The sequence below is a fragment of the Schistocerca gregaria genome, chromosome 8 (genome assembly GCF_023897955.1).
Source record: "Schistocerca gregaria isolate iqSchGreg1 chromosome 8, iqSchGreg1.2, whole genome shotgun sequence".
Lineage (NCBI taxonomy): Eukaryota > Metazoa > Arthropoda > Insecta > Orthoptera > Acrididae > Schistocerca > Schistocerca gregaria.
The window spans coordinates 93,265,981-93,285,958 of NC_064927.1; the positions used below are offsets into that span (position 1 = coordinate 93,265,981).

The window sequence follows — 19,978 nt, forward strand, 5'->3', positions numbered from 1 at the left end:
AAGCAGACAGCTGGTATAAGTGGTGGTAGGAAGGTATATAGGGAATAGGAGCCATAGAGTAGGGAGTTGGGTGCAGAAAGAGCATAGGGTGTGACAAGAAATATCACTTAGCAGCCCAATCCCAAAACCTTTCCAACAGTTAACCCGACATTGAACAGTTCTACCATCCCTTCTTGATTCACCTCCACCACCACCACCCCAAAATCGTCCATTATAAGCCTTCCAAGAATTCCTCACATCCAGCATTGCTTCACAACACTTCCTCTTGTCCCTAAAACATGACCCTAATCTGTCCTCTGTAGAACTCCATGCTTTACGTTCCCTAGAAGCTGATGACTTCATTATTATCCTCCCAGCACAGAAAGGATCTACCACTGTAGTACTTGACTGAAAGGAGTATGTTAATGAAGGTCTACACCAGCTGTCTGACACCTCTACATACAATGTATGCCATTGAGATCCCATCCTAGTGATTCAAACTGACTGGCAGTCCCTCCTTAGAACCTCAGGTTCCTCACAAGGACTAACACCTCAGTCCATAGAACTTCTCACCCCCCCCCCCCCCCCCAAACCATGCATCCCCACCTTTTACAAATTTCCTAAGATCCACAAACCCAGTCATCCAGGCTGTTGTATATTTATGAGTCATCAAAGCACCCACAGGACATATATGTGCCTTAGTTGATCAGCACCTGCATCCCATAGTACAAAGACTTCCATCCGGTATCAATATACCAACCATTTCGTAGTTTGTCTGAAGTCCATGCCCATCCCACTCCCTCCACACACCTTGCCTATCACTATTGATGCCATCTTCCTCTATACCAACATCCCCCTGTGCATGGTCTGTCTGCTGATGAACATTTCTTCAGTCACTGCCCACCTGATTCCAGATGTATGACAACCTTCCTACTCACCTTAATCAACTTTATACTTACCAAAAACTACTTCAATGTTGAGGGGCAGACATAAAAACAGATCAGGGATATGGCCATGGGAACTAGGATGGCTTCTTGCTATGCCAACCTTTTCACGGGTTGCTTGGAGTATGTTTCCCATGCATAAGCCTTGAGCCCCCTGTTTTGTTTAGATGCATTGATGACATCTTTACCACATGGACTCAAGGTGGGGCTGACCTGTTAAAATTCCTGGAATCTCTGAATACCTCCTCCCAATTAAATTTCACATGGTCCTATTCGGAAACCAGTGCCACTTTCGCTGATGTTGATCTCGTCCTCACTAAAGGCCAGCTACACACTTATGTCCACATTAAACCTACCAACAAACAACAGTACTTACTTGCTTTCCATGTGAAATGTTCCCTCTCATATAGCCTTGGCAATCGAGGCAAACATGTTTGTTGGGAAGCAGACTCTTTAGAACAATACACTACTATTCTCAACTCAGCTTTTTTTGGATGTAATTACACCACAAACCTAGTGCAAAAGCAGATTTCCCAGACCATCACATCCAAGCCTGGTACTGTTGATCCCTCCAAAAAAAACTTTGGAGCATGCCACTGGTCACTCAGTATTATCATGGTCAAGAATGTATTAATCAGTGACTTCGACAAGGCCATGACTTGCAGAAATTGTACCCTGAAATGAGATCCATTCTGTCTGAGGTTTTGCCCACCATGCCTAGAATAGTTTTTTGTTGCCCTTCCAGTCTCTGCTATGTTCTTGTCAAACCCTATGCCCCTTCTGCACACATCTCCCTACCCTACTGCTCCTACCATACAGCTCCTACCCTTGTGACTGTCCCCGATGTAAGACTTGCTCTATGCACCCTTCTACCACCACTTATAGCAGCCCTGTAACTGGCAAAACATATCCCATCAAAGAGAGAGCCACCTGTGAAACGTCATGTCATATACCAGCTGTTATGTAAACACTTTTTGACCTTTTAATCCGAATGACTACCACCAAATTATCAATTAGGCAGAGGATGTATACTGGCAACACACAATATCTTGTTGCAGAGCATAGTTGTTCAAGATGGCAGCGTGTGTAGATATCCGCAATTTTACTCCAAAAATAAGTTACAGTGAAGCCGTTAAAAATTCGTGTGTAAGGTGCATAAGTGAATTATTAAAGTATAAAGGACATATTGCTAGTTTACAATGCGTAATCAGCAGTCTAAGAATAGAAATCGACAGCCTGAAGTCTGAAAATATGGAACTGAAGTCGAAGCAAAACATGGATCCATTGCTTCAAAACAGACAGAAGGACAAAAACTTTCGCCAGAACATGGCTACATTGGTGCAAAATGACGCTGATAAATCATCAGAATGGAAGGTAGTACACAGCAAGCGTCAAACAATCGGCACTAAAACTTTATCTACAGCAAATGTTTCGAGGTTCGAGAATGTAAACAATTTTGATGTACTTTGTTCTAGTAATAGTCTCACAGAAAGTGAAAACAATCATAAGGAGAGTGTACCAATAAACTATCGGAAAACGGTTAGGTTTGATCTTCCAAAGCCACAACGTTCAGTTAACAGCAATGTAAGTGGCAGTGGTGTGATCCAGTCTGCTGTGAGTGAAACATCAAATAATCGTTTTCACATTTTCGCTGATAGTCATGGTAGAGGCATGGCTGATATAGTGAAAAGCAGTTTTAATGCTGCCGATGTTTGTGGAATTGTGAAGCCAGGTGCGAAACTTCAAGAAGTTGTAGCGGGGTGTGATCCTGAAAAGGTAAAAAACGAGTGTGTGATCTTAATAGGTGGCTCAAACAACGTTGCCTGCAATGAAGGGAATGATGTCATACAGTCGCTCAGGAAGGAAATGTCGGCGCTTCTTCAGTCTAAGGTATTTGTTGTGAACATTCCAAAGAGACATGACTTAATTCCACAGTCCTGTGTAAATGAGGCTATCTCACAAACGAACTCTAAGTTAGCAAAGTTGTGTAAGCATTTTAAAAATACTTGTGTTGTAGATATAAGCAGTTTTGGACGAGAATTATTTACAAGACACGGTATGCACCTGAACAGATCAGGAAAAAAAGCGTTAGGTACCCCCTTAAAAACAAAAATATTGGAAGAAGTCCACAAATGTACCCCAAAGCTGGAAGCAATCGCACTTAAATGGCTCCAGCCATCAAGTCAGACTCGGTTTCAAACTCAAATGTTTCAGGAAATTGTTAGTAATGAACGTACTGTGTCTGTAGCTACAGATAATTTTTTAGGCAAAAGTTTACATCTGTCTCTAATTCCAAAGAAATGACAGTTTTTCACCAAAATGTGGGAGGACTTGTAATAAAGTAAACGACATTACTGTTCTGTTAGAGGAACCACAAGGAATAAAAGATACTGATGTATTATGTTTTAGTGAACATCATGTGAAAGATATTGAAATGTTACAGTTAAGTGGTTACTGTCAGGCAGGGCATTACTCTAGAACCATCATGGAAAAAGATGGAGTGATAATTTATGTAAAAAACAACATATCTTACAATGCATTAGATTTAAAGCGCCATTGTATAGAGCAACAAATTGAAGTATGTGGTGTTGAGATTACTGTAAATGACTTCACGGCTGTAGTGTTAACACTGTATAGATCTCCCTCAGGGAATTTGAATGTATTTCTTAAGCACTTAGATTCTTTATTATCCATACTGTACTCAAAGTCCAAGAACTTGATAATTACTGGTGACATTAATGTTGATTTCCTAAATGAGAGCAATAGTAAAGCTGATTTAGTACATTTAATGGAGTCTTATAATCTGATGGCAATAGTAGATTTCCCAACTAGGGTTACTGTTAACAGTAAAAGTCTGATAGATAATATATTTATAGATAAGTCTAAATGCAATGAGATCACTGTACATCCAATCCTTGGCCTTTCTGATCATGGTGGTCAATTGCTTAGGCTCAATTACATCAGTGTGTGCAACAGTTCCGAGCATTCTTGGAAATATTGTAGGATAATAAATGAACAGGGCTTTAAAAAATTCAATGATAGCCTGAAAGAGATATATTGGAGCCCAGTTTATAGGGAAACAGATGTAAACAAAAAGAACAATTCATTTTTAAATGTATTCATGTCTGTATTTGAGTCCATCTTTCCCGAAAAACTAGTTAGAAATAGTCATATAGGCAATGCCAAGAAGTCTTGGATCACTACAGGGATAATAACATCTTGTAGAACAAAGAGGATATTATACAGTTCTCTCAGGACTTGTAATAATCCAAAGAAATGGCAACACTACAAACTTTACTGTAGCATTCTCAAGAAGGTTATAAATAAATCTAAAAGTATGTGCATAAAATCAGAAATTGAAAGCTCAGAAAATAAAATTAAAGCTATATGGAATGTGATAAAGAGCGAAACTGGCAGGACAACAGGGAACTTGTCTCAGGTAGAGATTAAAACAGGGGACAGTATCATAAAGAAAACTGAGTTGGTTGCAGAAATATTTAATAACCACTTTTTGAGAGCAGCAGAGAAGACAGGCTGTAATGGTTCTATGGAACAATCATTGTCCCTCCTACAGAAAGCTATTAGCAACAGAATCCCACTGTTATCCTTACCTCCAGTTACTGTAAGCGAAGTCATAAGAGTAATTAGATCATTAAAAAATAAAAATTCCACTGGTGTGGACAATACTTCTAGTAAAATACTGAAACACTGTTATAAATTTGTTAGTCCCGTCTTATGCAACATATACAATGCATCCCTACTAGATAGGATTGTCCCTGACAGACTTAAGTTGGTTGTAGTGATACCCTCTTTAAAAAAGGTGATAAAAGCATTGTTACAAACTATCGCACAGGAGGATTGTAGACCATCTCATTTTCCACAGTATCATAAGCAAAAATCAGTTTGGTTTTCGTGCCGGTCTTTGTACTGAACAGGCAATATTCTTTCAGCAACCAAGTTTTGGAAGGCATTAACAAATAATGTCTCCAGTGGGTATTTTTTGTGATCTTACGAAAGCCTTTGATTGTGCAAACCACCAAATTCTTTGGAAAAAGGCAGAATACTATGGTTTAGGTGGTACTGTTGGCTTGTGGCTACAATCATATCTACAGGATCGGAAGCAGGCTGTAATGCTAAATGGCTTTTCTGGAGAACCTGCCTCGTCTAAATGGGGCACGATAACGTGTGGTGTGCCTCAAGGCTCCGTTTTGGGCCCACTGCTTTTCCTCATCTTTATTAATGATCTTCCTCTTTGTTCTGAGACAAACAGCAAGTTTACCCTGTTTGCCAATGATACCACAATTCTAATTGACGATTTGATTGATCATGATCTTGAACAAACTACAAATACTGTTTTTAATGACATCTTAAATTGGTTCTCCTCAAATGGTCTCTCACTCAATGCAGATAAAACTCATTATATGAGGTTCTATACATCACAAAGTACTCCCCATGAAATTAACATAAAATGTAGAGATCAACCAATAAAGAAAGTTGAAGATACAAAATTCCTGGATGCTTACATAGACAGTAAATGTAATTGGTCAGTTCACATTCTTCATCTATGTAAAAAACTTAGCTCGGCAACATTTGCATTACGGGTAATTTCTTCAGTGGTTGAAGTTGACACTATTAAGGTTGCCTACTTTGGCTACTTCCACTCATCGATGTCATATGCTATCATATTCTGGGGGACCCAACCACTTGCAAAAAAAGTTTTCACCATCCAAAAAAAAAAATCAATCAGAATAATGTGCGGGATCCATCAAAGACACTCTTTCAGGCACTTGTTTCGGAAGATAGGTATCCTAACAACTGCCTCACAGTATATTTTTTCCTTGCTGACCTTTGTGTGCAAAAATTATTCCATGTACCAAGACAACAGTAAATTCCATGGTTATAACACCAGAAACAAAAACAATCTACATTTCAAATGAAATGTCTCACTCTGGTACAAAAAGGAGTTTACTAGTCCAGCATTAAGCTGTTCAATGCTCTACCACTACATATCAAATGTGTTCATACAGAACTGCCGAAATTTAAAGAAATTCTCAAAGATTACCTAACAGAGAAATCTTATTATACTGTGGATGAATATCTGAAAGAAAATGTATACCATCACTAAACTTATAGTGTCTAGAAGTAGTTCAATTGATTTTATTGTGCATTTGGGCATTAGCACACTTTTTGTAACAACAGATTGGCTGTAGATGTATTTACTCTTGTAGGCCTAATATCTGATTTAACTTTGTGCTCTTATCTTTAACCTTTATTTGAAACTCCTTTTTCTGTTAAATGGTTGTTACGTTATCTAGCTAACATTGTATCTGTTACTGTATTTATAGTATGTCTTACTTAAACTATGTACAATTTGCCATTGAATTGCCCTTGTATTTATTGTAAGTTTAAATTAAAACCTGTACAATTTGACACGTTCCATATCCTTGTGATTGACTCACTAACTGGATCTATGGAACAATAAATAAATAAATAAATGACAATAATAACATACTATACAACATGACATTTGTGGCCTCGATGCCTGTTTCACCGCATGCACCACCTGGATTCTTACACCATACACCAATTTCTCAGAACTAGTGCTACAACACATCCTCGCTTCGTGCCATCCACTTGGCAATAGTTTACATTAATTTTGTCTTTCTCAGAATTTCTTCACATTAACTACTCCTTTCTTCACTCTGTTTTAGTTTCCTACATCTTTCATTGTGTTACCGATCTATTTTTCACTGCCCCTCTCACCTCTGTTATGTACAGTGTACTTAGCTTTTACTTCTTATTAACTCGTGCACAATGTTTAAGCAGTAATCTCTCTTGCATATTATCTTTAAGCTCTCAGGTTTTCAAGTATCACCAGATGCAGTCCCCAACAATCAGTCTTTCCTTCTCATCCCATCCAGTAAGCCTCTCCTGACCCACGGTTGTGGGTAACTTTCCTGAATTCTACCCCTTTTTGTAGACCTGTCCAATCCTTTCCCATCACCCCTCTTCCTTCCCCTTCAATCCTTCTGCCAGCAGGAGGACCCACTGCTCCGAAAGCTTGTCGAATTATAACCTCCTTTTACGTGTGTGTTCTGCTGCCATTTGGTGAGTAGATTTTTATCTGTACAGTTAAATTATTTTATCGAAAATTTGGTGTTCTGGTTCTTATAACAGAGGATGTTGAATGTATACAGAGAAAAGCAGCATGAATCAGCACAGGTTACTTTAATCCATAGAAAAGTGTCACAGAGTTACTGAGGAAACTGAACTGGAAGACTCTTCAAGTCAGACACAGACTATCCTGAGAAAGTCTATTAACAATGTTTCAAAAATTGACTTCAAGTGATGACTCTAGGAATATACTGCAATATTTTACATATTACTTACATAGGGACTGTGACGATAAGATTGGAATCAGAGATGCATTCAGACAATCAATTCTTTGCATGTTCCATATGGAAATGGAACGGGAAGAAATCCTAATAACTGTTATAGTTGTGCACCTCACAGTGGTTTGCAGAGTATAGAGGCAGATGCAAGCAACAGTATTGCAGGATTATAAATTGCAATCTCAGTAGGCCACAAACCTGATATGCTGCTAGGTGTTTCTCCTTCTCGGAATCAAATGATAGCACCACCTGCAGTTTTATTTTTGATCACTGTGACTATGTTAGGTCACTGAGGATATTTTTGGGTGGTTTTAAGTTTACCATTGTGGCAGTAAACAGATAATCTCCACCATTGTGTTCCATGTGCTGGACAAGAAGTTTCTCCTTCTTTCATGAGATGTAATAGAACCTACTCACAAGCAACCAACATTGAAATGTGATCTCTGAATGGGTAATGTTATGTGTAATCTTTTCTTATACACAGAATGTTAATGCATTACTTCTTCTCACTTTGTTTGGTTGCATGGAAATGCTAATCATTTATTTGTACAGGCATGTATCCTTCATGGCGATTTGACATTTGCTGTATTCTGACCTCATAGTGTTGTTTTCTTAAATACCAGCAATATATCTTCCAACTACTGCCCTCATGTAGCATAGTCTTATTCCTTCATGGCCAGATGTGATAATTCCTTTAACAATTTCAACAAACGGTTGCTTAAAATACTTTTAATTCTTTGTTTTCAGCATTCACTACAGTAATTCAGGAACTATGGCACAGTGACAGTAATGGCACAGTCGTAAATACTACAGCACTGAAATCACAAATCCAACGATTTGCACCACGTTTTATGGGCTACAGTCAACAAGATGCTCAGGAATTTCTGCGATATTTATTAGAGGGGCTACACGAAGATGTGAATCGTGTTACTGTCAAACCTAAACCGATTCTTACAGAAATTGATGAGACATTAAGGTAAAGTTAAGTAGGTTTATGTTGTGCAATAAATTGTATTGAAGTGTTTGGATGTTTCAGTATTCAACATAAGGTGCAATATTTAAGTAAGCTTTTAATTTTTGTCATTATTAAAAACAAGAGAACAGTAGAGACAAAAAAAAAAAAAAAAAAAAAAAAAAAGTGCATTCTGTGCTTGTAGCTTGCCAGTACTGATCACGTTTTTGAGAGCCTCTTGATGTAATCAGTACTGATAATGGCACTTTAGTTTGAAGTATTTTTTCCCACTGGTAGGTCAGCATTTCAGATCTCAGTTTAGTTTTGCATCAGAAGGAATCTCATAATTTTTCCTGTTCTTTTTGTTATCAGAATTAAACTTCTTTTATGACTTGAGTGTATTGTGCAGAAATTCATTTTTTCAGTGTCATCTTGAAACTTCCCTTTTGGTGTATGCCACTGAGTTCCTGTGGAGTCACAAAGAATGCACTTGTAACCACAGCCAGAAACTGCACACTCTCGGCTAAGTGCAGTATGTGATACAAAATACATGACATACTGCTCAGCAGATTTAGTCGGAAATGTTTATTAATGGAGTTAAATTGATGCTCATCTCTACTGCACTACCAGTCACTTTAAATAAGAGCCATCAACTCATTTTGACTCATGGGACAGGAGTAAACTGTTCACAACTCTAAAGTCAATAATTAAAAACTCTGTAGCGATGTAACTACTTTCAGATAAGATTCTGAAATCCGTCTAACACACTCGGATATGTGCATCACTAACAGTTCATCACACCTGGCTGCTAGCAGCTCCCACTCACAATTACAAAATAGAAATACAGTTAAAATTCAATAGGGGAAGAGTCACACAAAAACACCACTCTCATATTTGAATTGAAATAACTATTAGTTATCAGCTTCTATTACACCTCACCAAGTCCATCTCCTTTACTGAAACACCACTGTCCAGTTAATTACTGGCTTTGCGATCTGATATAAGGGGTCTGAGTACAGAGTGTGCGTGTGCTCACATACGCACACGCACGCACACGCACACGCACGCACACAAACACACACACACACACACACACACACACACACACACACACCAACTGAAAGGCAACACTAGACTAGAAAACAGGAAAGCGCCCAAGTAAAGTTCTGTGGTGGTTCACAGGAACACATTTTTGAATGCTTCAAGTCTTTCTTTGCTAGAAAAACAGCTGTGTCGGTCATGTAGTATCACCAGCTACTGCCTGCAGAAACACACTGTAGAACACTGTCCCTACCCCAGAGGGCACATGATACCACCTACACCTACAAGGGCTGCCGGCTGACTCCTCTGTTTTGCCGGCTCCTGAATGCTCTGTAAAATTATTTAATATAGGAGTCTTCCAACCAGTTGGAATGTAGCTGTTGGCTATTTTGTGCTCCCACTAATAACACTTTTTGAGGTGTTGCTTCCCGAAGGACCTTTAGAAGTTTCTCTGCAAAGGGTGTTGGCAGACACCCACCATCACGGTGGGTCATAAGCACAGACCACTACCTGTTAAGGGGATTAGGGAAAAATCACCCAATTATCTCCAGGGAACACACGTGATGGAGATGATATGTTACAATCTTGCAGTCTGTAAGGTAGACTGTTTGTGCTAACTACTTGAAGGAATGTTGTAAAATACTAGTGCCTGAGGATGATACAGACTACTAGCTACGTTTACAGGAAAGAACTTTTGCATATATGTCCTATTTGTTTATTTATTTGAAATTAGTGCACAAGAATAATTTAATCAATATATTTGTTTACAAGTTTGGTGCAGAGAAGTCTTACAACCAGCTAATGTTTATTATACCTTATAGTTTCCTTTGGATGTCTAGTGACAATTATAGACTCCAAATTCTGGTTTTCAGGTTGAGTCATACCTTTCTTTAATTGGAACACACATATGTAGTCAGTCACTGTAAGTAATAGTTTGATGCATGGAAATGGAAAATATTCAGAGGCTTTCTACTATGCCACCCTTTATTAATTTGTGAATTCATGTAGTGCCATGCTGTCTGTTACGAAAATGATAGTTCGAACTTCATTTTAGTGTTTTGATATAGTTTATTCAAGAGAAACATATCAAATGAAGCATGACTGACATCACAATACCTTTCACTGAGGTTTCTCCCCATACTCACAAGAAGTGGATCACTCCCATCCTGGGCTCTCAGTGACGTGCCATTCCTTTTCAAACTTCCCAAGCTGATCCTTCTTTCCTCCCTAAAAACCAAACTAACTGTTTCAAATGGTAGGATAATTGCTTTCACTTTCATGTGTGTGTTTTGGTGGTACTGGAATTTTGTCTCCCAAAGGTTTGTATGGGTCAGTCATTCTGTTAAAAAATTCTCAGTTGACCTTTCTTTTTGGTATACTTTTTCATTTTGATAGCAGTGAAGTATATACAGTATAACAATGCCAACTTAATGATTTTGCAGTGACCAGCAAAAATCAGCCGAAGCTTGGAAACGGTACCTTCGTGCCGACGACAGCAAGATAGTGGACATCTTTGTGGGCCAACTCAAATCGACACTGCGATGTACGGTGTGTGGTCACTGTTCTGTGACATTTGATCCCTTTTGGGATCTCTCTCTGCCTATCCCCGTGCGTACGGGGCAAGTGCGTCTCCAGCAGTGTCTCGACAGTTTCACACGGGAGGAAGTCCTCGATGGTGATGAGAAACCCGTAAGTTTCTTCTGATATGTTGTGATGATGTATTTTTATGCTCCTTCTTTGGTGGGTTGTAAGTAGCCAGATATAATACAAAAACATATTATTTATTTGAAATAGAGTAAAATATCTTTCAAATGCAATTTAGGTAGTTACAAATATTCTTTTATTTTAACTCATTAAGTACTCCAGATTATAGAAAGAAAAGAAGTGACTGATACACTGTAAGCCATCTTAAGTAAAGTGAAGAATACTATAGATATTGAGAAAGGGGCAGTAATGCAAAATTTTTCTTATTCAAGAGTAATACCTATTCACAGAGATCCAAATCAAAATTACTGTAATGGATGCATGGCATTCTTTTGTAGAATTACCCTTCTTGAATGTAAACTGAGACTGACTCAGAATCTAATTTTTGCAGACCTTCTCAGCTGTTATTAAATTTATTACCACTTTTATATATTTGAAAAATATGTTAATAGTGAAACAGATTGATTATGATAGATGTGGTACAATGGGGTTTAACAACAGTGTACTTTATTTTCTTTATTTGAGAAAATAGTATGTGAGAGTGGTATGTTATGTGTATGACTGGGTCCAGCAAATGTACTTAGACCAATACTTAATTACTAAAAATGTGGTCAACTCGTTGAATCTTACACTTTTCTGGAAGTTGATGTGTCTGCAATTTGAGAATATGCCAACTCCTCGTGCCTCTATGTTGCGTCCATACCTAATTTTATAACCATCTCATTGCAACATCAGTTTTCTTCTCTTTCAGTAGTGTTTAGTCACCTACATCACATTGTACCTTGATCTTAATTTTCTGGTTGATTTAGGAAGACAAGAAGGACATGCACTTTCTTTAAAACCTCTAATAGTGTAATGCGTTATTCTCATTTTGTTTACTGTTTCAGAATTTGTTATCATAATCTCTCTCAGGATTGCATATTTAAATTAAGAAAACAACCTGAAAATGAACCACCTGACAAACAGTTGTAATAGGAATGTTGTCTGTGGCCATACTATCTTCACAGTTAACAAACTTAATATTCACACCCTTATTGATGCAGAGGTCATCTTTTTTGTAGCTCTGTCTCCTCTTAACACTAGAATGTACATAAATGTGAACCTTTTCAGAAATAAATTGCCAGCTTCTTAATTCTCAAAAATCTTACTACAAATCTTCCTAATGTCACTTTAGCGATATTCACATTTATGTGCACAGTTGCTGTGTATCAGATGTATGTTTTACTCCTTACTGATAAGACAGACATCAGCACCAGCAGCAACAGACATCAACTTGTATCATTTGCTATTTATTTACGACAATGTAGCTTACTAATTGTTTAATACATAATAAATACCTTCCTAATTCTTCCAAATATGGAATCAGATGTTGTGAACTCAAGTTGGTTCTAGTGAACAATATCCTTCAGTTTTATTTATTTATTTATTTATTTATCCCACACATATTAGACTCAGGAAAGTTGGACACTCCTGGCTAGTTCTTTGGCTCCAGCTGTGCAGGAACTTGTTCATGAATACACAAAATTGTTTGCTTTGCATAAAAGTTCTCTGAGCATGGTACCACATCATGACTATGAAGGAGGCCACGGTTACCATGACCAAAATGTTGGTTTCATCAGTGATAATTACTTAGAACAAGACATGGTATCATACCAAGATAACTTTTATGTTAACTGTCTCTGGCTGTGGAAACTTATGAAATTATATTGTTTGGTTTGTTTGTGTGTTATAGATGGCTAACACAAAGATATTTTGATAGTTTTAAAAAGTAATTTCCTAATTTTACATGTTATAGGTCATAATTAAAAGTTGGTGCATATATATTCAAAATTAATATAAGTTGTCAAGTTATTTTTACTTGTTGCAGACATGTTCAAAGTGCCAGATGCGTCGAAAATGTACAAAAAGTTTCACTATCCAGAAGTTTCCGAAGATTTTGGTGCTTCGTATCCTTTCAGTCAAAAAGAAATTCTTCCATTGAGTAACAAATAAAACATTATTTCTAATGTAACAATTACATCTATTGCTACAAGAGAAAAATTAGAAGTGATTTTTGTATCAAGAATTAATTGAAAGTGACAGCTGTTCTGGTAGAACTAGAAAAAATATTTTTCTTTTCATCTTGCAGCTGGTAAAGAATTATTTACCCCATTTGTGACCTAGATATATGGATTTCTTAAAGTAACTGAACTAATCAATTACTGTTGGGGTGACATTGAAATAATTTTTTTTAAAACATAAACTGTTTCAACCACACCACAGTCTGAACATAAGCAATGAGCAATTCACTGAAACAGTGCAGCTTAGGATTAATTTCATTAGATTGTCTACTGAAGCAAATTTGATTGATTTGTTGCATACAGTCATTGTGTGCTTCACAGTATAGCTTGGGCACTAAACCAACAATGAAAACCTGGAAACAATGTTACTAGGCCCTTTGTCAGTGATCTAGAAGTATATGTAACAACCTCCATTAAAACAGCAATCCTCATGATGTGACAGAAAATTCTCTCTCACGACTATCACAAATACCCTTTTTTTTATCTGGTTAAACAATATTGTGATCTTGTACCATAGTGTTGCCAGAAATTTTCTTGTTTTTTCTTGCACTGTGTTTACCTTGTCTCTTCATCAACCACTAACTCTGCTTGTTCAAAACTTCCCATAACTTCTAACTGCCTGTACTCACAGTATCACCCATCTATGTACTAGTTGAGCCTCCTGTTAATCCTCATCTAATTTTTAAGCTTATCTTCTTGTTATCTTCTTTGATACTAAACAGTGCTTTATGCTTCTCTTTTAATTAGCCTTTTTAATCTGTGTCCACTGATCTGCTCTTGTAAAAATTATATATTCTGGCAATCTTTATCAAATAGTGCAGAACTGGTATAACCAGTGCTTTGGTGTGATGAAACAATTTGATTTGTAAGCCAAGTTAATATCCATTATTTCAAGAAGTTGCTTACTACCAGCATTTATGCAGCATGAAGTAAAATGCCAAAGTTTTGTTAAAATTGAAAAGTTCCATTAACCTTACTATCAATGGCACATCAGTGCTTAAAAATGGATAGATCTTGAAAATTAATGAACTTACTTTTCAGTTTTTACTTCTGCATGGAATTGTTCCCCATATTGTCCAAATCTTCCAAGTTGCAGTATTTATTCCTGCTCACATGAACAAGCAAGTAAGGTGCATGATAGATATTGCTACAAATGGCATAGACACCAAAAAGTTATCTACATTTATTTTGCTTTGGAAAAAAAAATCGAAACTACATTTGATGATTCCATATTTATTTGAACTCATATGTGCAAGAAATTCAGATACAGAATAGAAACAGTGTTCAAGCTGCAAAGTTTCCAGATTTATGCTAAAGAAAGCTGTGTGCCCAGTTTTCCTTGTATCTGTTAACAAGTTATTCTGTCATTTCAATTCTGTCATATAAAGGTTTCATTTTCTGTTTGAACTGTGAATATGAACTTTCAAATTTTTACTTAATTCATTTATATTATTTTTGATGATTTTAGACACTTACAGTATGTAGAAAGTGCCATGACATAAATCAGTTAAATTTTGGAAGAGAGATCTGCATGCATCTTTTGGCTCTGGAATGTGCATTGCTCCATATCTCTCTCCTGAGTGAGAGGAATGAGTGATCTAGGTAGAAATGTTCCTCAAAATGTGATACCATATTTCATTATTCCATGCAATTTAGCACAGTATGCAGTATATGCAGTCCTGGCTTGTGTCGTGTCAAGCTCGTGTAGGGCATAGCGTACTTTATGCAGCTTACAAATGTTTATGTGCCACAAGTGTAGAAATTATAATTTCTGATGTAAAAATATTTTCAGTTCACAGTGTTTCATATCAGTTCTTTTATGAAAGTTTGGGAAGACAGTTTTTTTATATTGGTTATGACATTATTTTGTACCACCAGTCGTCCCATTTTCTGTTATTTCATTTATGGTTTCTTGTAGCTCTTTTTTTTTTTTTTTTTTTTTTTTTTTTTTTTTTTTTTTTTTTTTTTTTTTTTTTTTCTTCTGAGAATACCATCTGGAAAGAGTGTACTGGTTGTGGCACTGATGTTTTACAATGTGTCATTTATTTACAAAAGGAATAAGACTAGATATAAGTATTGAGTTTTGAGGTACACATTGTAGAATCTCTCTCTATAACGAGAGTGGCCATAGGAGAACACAGATGAAAGTTAAGAAAATCTGCTATCTATAGGAGCCAGTGGCTCTAAGAGGTTGCAAATTTCATCAGTTTTCACACATGTTCTCCTGCCACTTGTAATCTTCCACTCCCTTCCTTTTTCCAGCTATTGTCTACAGTAGGCAATGTCTTCTATGAAAAATTTGAGAGGAGTGAAGATTCGTGTAGAGTTGGCTCCAGTTATTTTTGTCCTTAGACAAACTGAAATTCTCACATTTTAGGTCCTCATGATTAAATTGATCTAAATAAATTTGAAGATTGTTGTTGCACAATTTTTGTTGTTGTGGTTGTTGTTGTCTTCAATCCAGAGACTGAATGCAGCTCTCCATGCTTCTCTATCCTGTGCAAACTTCATCTCCTAGTACCTACTGCAACCTACATCCTTCTGCATCTGCTTAGTGTATTCATCTCTTGGTTTCCCTCTACAATTTTTACCCTCCACACTGCTCTCCAATACTAAATTGGTGATCCCTTGATGCCTCAGAACATGTCCTACTAACCGATCTCTTCTTCTAGTCAAGTTGTTCCACAAATTTCTCTTCTGCCTGATTCTGTTCAATACCTACTCATTGGTTACGTGATCAACCCATCTAATCTTCGAATCTTCGCCATTCTTCTGAAGCATCACATTTTGAAAGCTTCTATTCTCTTTTTGTCTAAACTATTTATCGTCCATGTTTCACTTCCATACGTGGCTATACTCCATACAAATACTTTCAAAAACGTTAATATATTTTGTCACATTTTAGTATTTCATACAGTCTTTTGAATTATCACATTAACTAAGCCGAAATTACATTGTTCACACAAAATACAAAATATGCCCAATCACATCGGAGGCATGCTCACTACTGCTTCACTCTGCAGTAATAACCATATTCTAAAGGGCTTACAATTTTTCTTGAGAAATGACTTTCTGTTAATTTCGTTCTGTTAATTTCAATTATTATTTCATAAATGAATCCAGAAAAAAACTTAATAAACAGTTCTAGATTGCATAATTAATAATAGAAATTTTAAGTATGTCAAATAATTCATAATTTCAAATACTTCTAAAAAAAATAATTTTAACTGTACATTCAGAGCTAGTACTTATGGATTGTAACATCAAAAATAAAATAATTCCTTTTCATAAATTTTATCTTGAAATATAACATATTGTATATAAAATAATCTGAAAGTTTTCGGAAAAACAGCTGAGATAATATTGACCTATCCAATATTTGAAAAATAATACTGGTATCGACAACTATTGTTGAGGAAAAGTAATGCTAGAGGAGGATGTCCTGTTACACACACTGTGTAATGGGTAGATTTTTTTTACCTGTCCAATTATATTACACTTTCAAAAATTGATTGTTGTTATTGATTTGTAACAGAGTGTAATTTTTGATTACAGCCTTGATCATTGTGTGTTGTTGGCACTTAGTGTTTCCTTTTTGTAATATATAAATTGTATCTGTTCAATAGGATGTTTTTAGTGTAGTCTTTCTTCTAAAATTTTGTGATGTCACAAATGTTTATAGTTGTTTATTTATTACTTCTGAACACATTCAAAATTTATTTAATGCAGGATACAATGATATAAGCTTGTAATTATATATAATTTTTCCTTGCCTTTCTTAAAATGCAGAACTATTAGTTCAGCCATAGGAGCAGAACCATCCATCTCAGCAATGACTGATGGGTAAACAGAAAATTAAAGTCAAGATGTCTGTCTTGGATAGAGCTTGTAATTTTCAAGTGGAAAGGGGGTCATGTGACATATTGAACAGATAGAGAACTATACAAGAAAAACAGTGATGTTGTTTATTCAATTTGATATTTGAAGAAAGGAACATCTATACATGCTATTAAATTGGATTTCAAACCAATGCCACTCAAGCAGACCACCTATTACCCACAGAGTGATGGTGAAACCGGTCATAAAATTCTGTGAAACTAGCTCTGTCACAGACAAATTGAAAGCTGGATGACCAAAAGTGGCAGTGAATGAAGCAACATCAACCACTGTTCATCATACACTAAAAGTTCAGAGCATATTACGTGCCATATCTCGCAAGAAAGTGGGGTCAACCATACATCAAAAATGAGAATTTTGGCAACAAATAATGGCACCATTACAAAAATTACAGAGTATCACTGAGGGTGATACAGATCATTGGGGTCAGTTTGTGGAATGGGTGACATGCAAATTCTATGAACAAATCATTTCCCCTGTGACACACTGTTACTGGGTGAAGCTAATTTTTGTGTGGACAGAAGTAAATAAACAGAATCACACTTACTGGTCAGATGAGAACTCTCACTGGATGGATCCATTGAAGGTAGTTGGTACATTGAAAGTGATCATTTGGTGTGAAATGTGGAGTTCTCGTATTGTTGAGCAGGTCTGCAGTCAGGATACAGTAACAGCAGCCTGTTATCTGTAGTTGATAGATGAAGGTATGTTGCCATCAATGCTTTCTAATGACGGGATATTTCCACCTTTTTTTATTGTAATTGTTATTATTTTTTTTTAGCATGATGGCGCTACACCTCTGTTATAAGCTAGCTGTCCATGTATACCTGGATATCCAGCTGCCCGGATGTGGATATCCAGGCATATCTGGATATCCAACTTCCCTGGGGATTGATAGGTCTGGTAGAGTGGCCTCATTGTCCCCCAAATTTAAGTCAGTCAGATCTGATTGGGGGGGGGGGGGGGGCTGTGAATGTAGTTGTGTATTTGGTGAATATAGAGAGTGAACTGTTGATCTTGTGCTTGAATTCTGGTTTGAATTGTACCCAGGTCCCATAATATTCTTATTAAAATGATTTGTCAATGAAGGCATTGCATTGTGTGCAATAAAAAAATAGAGTTCCATGTGTTACTGTAAAATATAATTCATGTTAACTATTTTACTTATTTTTCTTTTACCCATTTTTGTTGCACTGAAACATGAAAGTACCAGGATAACTTACTTTTAAGAGTTTCCATGTATTTGCTTTCTGAGCATACAAAAATGTCCCAAACAGCATCAAGAATGATAGAAAAAAGTAACGGAAGGAAAGTGTTAGATCTACAACTTTGCTTCTACCATTTTTTCCTCAAAGTTCAAGGCTTCAATGTGAAAAACTTACAAAAATTCAAAGTTTTGGCCATCACTGGCATGTACTTTCTCCCATCTTTTGGTCAGCGTATGGATCCTGTGACAGAAGAACTGCAGTTGTTCGTATGACTGGAAGTGCCAATCAGCCAGGCCATGTGCCATTGATTGAAAAACATAGTGTTGAGATGGACCAATGTCTGGAAAATATGGCAAATGGGGTAGGACTTTCCAGCCCAATATTTCCAAGTATATTTTTATGGGATTTGCGATGTGGGAGAAGCATTGTCTTGCTACAAAAAATCACCTCTTTGTATCTATCGCTGTATTGTGGCTGTGTGTCTTTCAGTGCTCAACTCAGATGCATCAATTGCTTTTGATAATGATCTCCACTGATTGTTTTCATTGATCTGAGTAGCTTAGGAAACGTTCTGTCTTCAACCATCGTTGTGGTCTGTGACATCGAGATCACCATTCTTGGAGCACTGAAACCATTTTCTGCACTTCCTTTCATTAATAGGTGCCTCATCACTCAGTATTTTATGAGAGACAGCCATGTTAAAAACTTCCCTCAAATGGCGAGAACTGGGCTTGTAAGTTGATATATTTAATTGAGAATAACTTTATGATGCAAAAATTGAATAATACTTTAATGGTGTTATGTTTACAAATTCCTAATTTTATTTTATGACATTATTTACCACCTGTAACACAGCTTGCTATTGTGGAACAGCAGGAGCAAAGTTGTAAACTAAATCACTAATAAACAGAAAAGTACATTAAAGAGACTGAACATCATGTGAATACAAGCAAAAATGATATTGGAAACAGTAGAGAAAGCTCGCATCAATAAGTTCAGTTTGTATGAGAGAGTGTCAACCTCAGATCATTACGTGTTCATCTGCTGGTTAAGTGCCACAAGGAATGGGTGAAGCAGATAACAACTAACTTACAATGCACTAGACTACATTTTGAGCAGATTTTGTACCCTTTATGTGTTATCACCAGCATTTGTCATGTTTTGTACAAAGTGTGACATAAACTGAGAATGAATAAAGCTAAATGGAAGACACTATCGTTTTTTTAATGCCATTCTCTGCCATTTTGACACATCACCTGTGTCTGTTTGATATGGCTCATGGCCTCCTTTTCCATTTAAAAATTACAAGTTGCATCCCACGAGGTAGCTTTCAAAGTGGCTCCCTCACAGCAGCATAGCCTTACAGGTTTTCCCCTCTCCCATCTCATATTACTCGACTTTAAATTTCTGTTTATCCAGCAGGTTTTGTTTTGAAAAGTTGTTCCAGGTCTATGGATCTGCCTGTGTTTTGCTGTTACGAGATAATTAGAAGTAAACATATCATCATAGAGTCTTTGTCAGGTTCTGTGAAAAATGACTTTGATGCATACACGAAAACACCCACTGGACTTAAAAAGTTTACGTAGTCAGGTGCTGCTAGTGTGGTTTGAACCCAGGCTGTCTGTAAATGAAACAGACCATCATGCACAGTGTATGATACATACAACTGTGTGTCTTCAAGATGTTGTTGTTGTTGTTGTTGTTGTTGTTGTGATCTTCAGTCCTGAGGTTGGTTTGATGCAGCTCTCCATGCTACTCTATTCTGTGCAAGCTTCTTCATCTCCCAGTACGTACTGCAGCC

At 36.8% G+C, this 19,978-nt stretch overlaps 1 protein-coding gene across 5 annotated transcripts in view; it reads left to right on the plus strand.

Annotated features, from left to right (window-relative positions):
• Nucleotides 1-19,978, plus strand: part of LOC126284117 (ubiquitin carboxyl-terminal hydrolase 21-like) — a 374,932-nt gene that overhangs the window by 334,497 nt on the left and 20,457 nt on the right. For all 5 annotated transcript variants that reach the window (XM_049982796.1, XM_049982795.1, XM_049982798.1 and 2 more), the window contains 3 exons: nt 8,063-8,291; nt 10,751-10,997; nt 12,880-12,958. In XM_049982796.1, the coding sequence (XP_049838753.1) occupies nt 8,063-8,291; nt 10,751-10,997; nt 12,880-12,958 (555 nt within the window). The remainder of the gene's footprint in view (nt 1-8,062; nt 8,292-10,750; nt 10,998-12,879; nt 12,959-19,978) is intronic.